This window comes from Artemia sp. Qi Xiang Cuo, chromosome 4 (genome assembly GCF_049724085.1).
Source record: "Artemia sp. Qi Xiang Cuo chromosome 4, ASM4972408v1, whole genome shotgun sequence".
NCBI lineage: Eukaryota > Metazoa > Arthropoda > Branchiopoda > Anostraca > Artemiidae > Artemia > Artemia sp. Qi Xiang Cuo.
Window position 1 is genome coordinate 83,723,547 of NC_142797.1, and position 5,991 is coordinate 83,729,537.

The 5,991-nt window shown below is 34.6% G+C and overlaps 1 protein-coding gene across 1 annotated transcript in view; it reads left to right on the forward strand.

Annotated features, from left to right (window-relative positions):
* The window catches only part of LOC148953540 (methyl farnesoate epoxidase-like), a 100,176-nt gene extending 97,031 nt beyond the window's left edge, over positions 1 to 3,145 (forward strand). Inside the window, exon 11 of the mRNA XM_089087732.1 lies at positions 2,825 to 3,145. Coding sequence (XP_088943858.1) covers positions 2,825 to 3,006 — 182 coding nt within the window. The 3' untranslated portion in view covers positions 3,007 to 3,145. The remainder of the gene's footprint in view (positions 1 to 2,824) is intronic.
* Positions 3,146 to 5,991: the final 2,846 nt, after the last annotated feature.

A 5,991-nucleotide genomic window follows, 5' to 3' on the forward strand; every position in this document is an offset into this window, starting at 1 on the left:
AATTAGAGTAAATCCAACAAAGATAGGGGAATCAACCCACTGATTTTTTAATCATCAACGTTGACTATGAATTATATTTGAATCATGGCTAATAAGAGGAAATCCAACAAAGATAGGGGACTCAACCCACTGATTTATGAATGATAAACGTTGACTTGGAATTATATTTGAACCATGGCTAATTAGAGGAAATCCAACAAAGATAGGGGAATCAACCCACTGATTTTTTAATTATCAACGTTGACTTTGAATTATATTTGAATCATGGCTAATTAGAGGAAATCCAACAAAGATAGGGGAATCAACCCACTGATTTTTGAATTATAAACGTTGACTTTGAATTAAATTTGAACCATGGCAAATTAGATTAAAGCCATGACAGATAGTCTCTGTGAGAGATGAAGCTGGCATAACTTTTTCAGAGTTGTATAAAAATGATTCTTTTCCCTTCTTGATGATAGTCTATCATCCATCCTAGCGTAGAACTATAGTAGACAGGCATAGAGTTAGGGTAATTCGAGTAGTCTATCAGTTCTCTGAGCTATTTGAAGGCAATTGGAGACCAAAAAATGTTTCTATGTTTTGTGACCGACAATGTCCACACGACTTGCTGGCAAGTTGGCCACTGCGATTATTCATATTAAATGAACAATCTATTACACACTCTGAGCTACTAGGCAATTGGTATGAACTAGGCCACCTTTAATCGCCATCATCATCAGAAGTTGGAAAATACTTAAAATAAAATTTTACACTTTTCGACACACAATGAGAATAATTAAATTTTCTCTATAAAAAAAAACAACCGCTTATTTATACTCTACATGTAGCATTTGTCATTGATCGCATAAGGTAATACTTAAAATTGTACAACCATAGATTTTGGTGAGGGTAAGTTGGACTTACTCGAATTAAATTCCCATGGCAACACTAAAATTGAATTCCATAAATCGAATCGTTCGAAATAAACAGTTCGTGGCAATGAATTGCAAGTAAGGAGTGACGCGTCCTAATAGTAACCTAAAACTCTAAAAAGGGAGTTTTTTATAACAATTAGTCCATCAAAAGAATCGTTAATTCATTAACTATTCATTATTCATTATTATTCATTAACTATTCATAACTATTCATTAACAATTCATTAACTATAAAGTTGTATATTAACAGCTACTAAGAGTCTGAGAAAATTTGCCTGATTGTCAAAAAAAGGGGAAAAACATCCGTAAAAAGGTAATTGATTTTGATAAAAATCACACCATCACATTCGGTATGTCAGAGAACTGTGTGGCAGAGGTTTCAAGCTCCTATCTACAAAAATGTAGAACTGTGGATTTTCTTTCAGAAGAAAGACCACAGATATGTGCATATTTGTGTGTTTTTTTTTGCGTTAGAAGCTTAGGAGCGAGGGGGTAACCCTCCTCACATACGGGATAATTCCTGTTCGATTTTAGTTTTAGTATTGCTCCTTACTTTCAGTTGAAAAAACTTGTTTTTTAATTTAAGATATCAGAGAAGCAACATATTAAACAGGATACGTAATCGGCACTGTAGTCGTGGGTGACTGTTGCAACAAGTGTAACTGTAATATGACGAGGGAATTACAATTTTGACCTATGTTAGGGTATTTGTGCTGAAAAGGAACTTTAGCGGAAATTAAGTGTTGCATGATTTAATCAACATCTATCACCATAATGATTTATAAATGATTTCTTCATTTCAAAATTATACTAAAAATTGTTTTTTTTCTAAACAGTGGGGAAAAGACAATAATGTAGTTTTTTAAATGTGTTCTGACAAAAAGCACAGTAAAAAGGAAACTTTCAGAAACGGGATGGGGTGTGCAAAATCTAGGGAAGGGCGGACAAATCTTTGGGGCTTGCTATGAAATGTTTAAACGTAAATTCAAAATCACAAAAAAAATGCATATAAAAAAAAGTAAGGAACATTCAGTTTCTTTGATTGGTCGAAAGTGTTCCCAAGAAAATTCAAAGGATTTAAGACTTAAAATTGAATTATGAGGATTTAGACATCCCCCCTCCTCCATCATTTTCTAAAAACATCCTTTTTCTCAAGGGTTTCCTTCTGTTCATCCCTCTCCTAAATTAATATGGAAATTGTATTTACATTTCCTGATATTTACTTTTCTTTTTTAGGAAAAAGTGTTTGCTAGGAGAGACTTTAGTACGTGCATCACTTAACTTGGTATATGAAACTGACGTCATCCATATGAACAAAATTCTTTTTAAAATTAAGGCTCTGCGCCCAAAGGCCCGCTGATGGGGCCTGCGCCCAAAGTTGGGAGTCACAGCTCTAGAGAGTAAAGTTCATGTGTAAATTACTAAATTAGATTAAAATTATAATTTTGTAAAAAAAAACTAGCCCACCTCTCCCAAAAAAGCATAATGCTTCTTCCATTAGTCACAGTCTATAAGCACCGTGTTCTGCTGTTTTTTTCAAGCGTTTCCTTCTTTTCATCCCCACTCGTAAGCCCTGTTTTCAGGTGACCCACATCCAATGTGCCGGTTATCATTTTGAGTGCCATCTTCAACACGGGTTTATGTCTTTACAGAACCCGTGTTCAACCATGCTATTCTGATGCATTCTGATGCATTATTTGAAGACCCTGTGTCCGCTTGGAACTCTTGGAACGCTTGGAACTCGTAAGAAACGCTTTAAAATTTGACCGGGTTAAACACGGAGAACCCGAAAACAATTTTTGACGAACACGCTTAAAACACGCTTCATACTTTGTGCCTGAAAACACAACTCTAAATTAACATGAAAATTGTATTTATGATTACTGACATCTACTTTTTCTTTATAGGAAAACGTGTTTGCTTAGGGGAGACTTTAGCACGTGGATCCTTGTTTATGTTCTTTTCTTCCTTGATGCATAAGTTTGAGTTTAGTTTCTTGAAAGAAGATAGTATGCCCACACTTGAAGCAAGAGATGGATTCACACTTTCTCCTGTGCCTTACAGAGTGGAAATTAAAACCAGATTTTGATCTGTCTTGGAGAAATTTCTACTGTTTCTGATCTTTCTCATTTTGTTTGTTAGTTCGATTACTTTTTCCTGCCTTCCAGTTTAGTGTTTTTTAATTCTATTTATGTTCTGTTATGGAGAGATTAAAGCTTGAGATAAGACCTCGCACAAAAACTTTAAAAATATGATGAAAGCTGAGATGTATTCTGTCTTGAGTTAGAAACAAAAACTATTAGCCCAAAAATAAGTAATTTTTTGGTTGCAGAATGAATGTTCCTTGCATTTGCAAAATGGCACTTGGCGCTATAACAAAACTCATAAATATACCGTTACACACTCCGAGCTACTAGGCGGTTGGTTTGAACTAGCCCTCCCCTTTTCATCACCATCATCATCAGGAGTTGCAAAACAATTGAAATAAAACTTACACTTCACGAAAAACAATGAGAATAATCAATTTTCTTTTCCGGCTCAATAGTAACCGAAACTCTAAAAAACGGAATTTTGATACCAATAGATACGTCAAAACAATTGGATTTTTATGCTGATTTCAAATACAAGTCTCACCAAGTTTAGTTTTACCCATCAAACGTTACGAGCCTTAAAAAGTTTGCCTTATTTTTGAAAAAACGGTGATAGAATCTCCATGAGAATCAAACCATCAGATTCAGCAAATCAGAAAACCCTAATGCGGAGGTTTCAAGCTCCTATCTGCAAAAATGTGGAATTTTTGTATTTTTTACCAGAAGATAGATCACGAATGCGTATATATATTTTTTTTTCCAGGGACGATAATATCGATCCAGTGGTCCTATAATATCGCGAGAGGGTTCATTTGAACGGAAACTAAAAGTTCAAGTGCCCTTTTTAAGTGACCAAAAAATAGGGAGTCAACTAGGTCCCCTTCCACGCTCATTTTTTCCCAAAGTCACCAGATCAAAATTTTAAGATAGCCATTTTGTTCGGTTTTCGCAGCATTATTTAAAAAAGGACTAGAGATTTATTTAAAAAAACAAGTTTTTTCAACTGAAAGTAAGAAGCAACATTAAAACTTAAAACGAACAGAAATTATTACGTATATGAAGGCGTTCTTCCCTAGTTAATACCTCGCTCTTTACGCTAAAGTTCAAATTTTGTTTCAATTCTTTAAGAATGACCTCTGAATCACAAAGACCGTTGAATTAGAATAGTTAGCTCGCTGAAAGTACTAAAAAAAACTTTAGTGTAAAGAGCGAGGTATTAACTAGGGCACGAACTCCCTCATATACGTAATATTTTCTGTTCGTTTTAAGTTTTAATGTTTGTCCTTACTTTCAGTAGAAAAATCTTTTTTTTATTTTTCATTTAATCCATAATAAAAGGTGACACTGGGTAACGAATTGATTGATCAAGCGGACAGCTTCACTTACCTTGGTAGTATTATTAGTAAAGATGGTGGGAGCAGTGGAGATGTTAAAAGTAGAATAGCCAAGGCTCAGTGGTTTTTTTCACAGTTAAAAAAAAAGTTTGGAAGAATAGGAATATAAGTTTGCAAACCAAGATTAGAATATTGGATGCTACAGTGATGACAGTAGTCAAATATGGCTCTGAAGCATGGACGCTCAAACAAGCGGATGAAGATTTGCTAAATGTTTTCCAGAGAAATTGCCTCTGGATTGTTCTGGGGACACGGCTGACTGACCGTATTTCAAACAGTAGACTATACAAAAAGTTTGATTCAATTCCGATTTCCAGGGCTATAATGAGAAAAATGTTGAAATGGCTAGCGCATGGTCTGCGGATGAAGGATGACAGATTGCCGAAGATTGTCCTTTTCAGTTAACCGTCTAGGGCTAAACGGAAAGCAGGTTGTCCGCGGTTGGGGTGGAAGTATTTGATAAAGAAAGATTTAAAGGAAATAGAAACTTCCTGGGAGGGTATCATAAGGGAAATTTGAATAGATTTGGATAGAAGAGGAGCGTACGTAGCTTTGTTGGCCTCAGGTGGCTCGGTGCTGCGGTGAGTTAGTAGCAGTAGTAGTGATATTAATTAATCAGAAGATTCGTATTTGATGTTGGTAAAAAATAAAGAAAATTCATTAATTTTAAAGTTGTATATCAAAAGCTACGAGCCTTAGAAAATGAGCCTGATCCTCAAAAAAGGGGAAAAATACCTCTAAAAAGCCATGTAATTTTGGTGAAAACCCGACACAACATTCAGCATATCAGAGAACTGTGTTGCAAAAGTTTCGATCTCCTATCGACAAAAATGCAGAATTTTGCATTTTCTCCCAGAAAAAAGATTACAGACGTATGTTTATTTGTTTTTTTCTTGGCGTAAAGTTTGAGGGGTGGTTGGACCTCCTCATATATGTAATAATTTCTGTTCGATGTAAGTTTTAGTGTTACTTCTTACTTCCAGTTGAAAAAAACTTGTTTTTACCATATCAGAAAAAAAACATAATATTTATTCATCATTGTTGCATACAAATGGAATAGTTGAAACAGCAGTCAGAAACTATTCTTTGTTGGATAGTTTACTAAGAAAAAACCTGATTAAACAGGCCTTCCAGCCCCATTACCACTACATTCAAGAAGAAGAACTGCTACAATAGGCAATGTTTCTGAATTGTACGAATAATTAATTTGAATTGTATAAGCAACATATATAAGCAACAATTTAAATCTCTAATACTGGTGAGCAGAAGGAGCTATCTAGTTGCAGTTAAAACTGCTTAAGTTGGCAATTAAAAGTTGGCAATAAAGTTGGCAATTAAAGACTCTCTCACAATGAGATATTCCTAATATTGAGATGGAGCTAGTACCAATTTCAGCCAATCAACTTTTTTTAATAGAATATTATGATTGCCTAAAAAATTGTGATTGGTTCAAATGTTGTATTTTACCAACTGATGTCAATACCGCTCAATTTTTTCATGTTTCCAACATGGGAAACCTATGCATACAGCAAAATTCTTGAAGGATCTATGTGACTAAAGAATTACTGAACATACTTCCAATAAACAAAG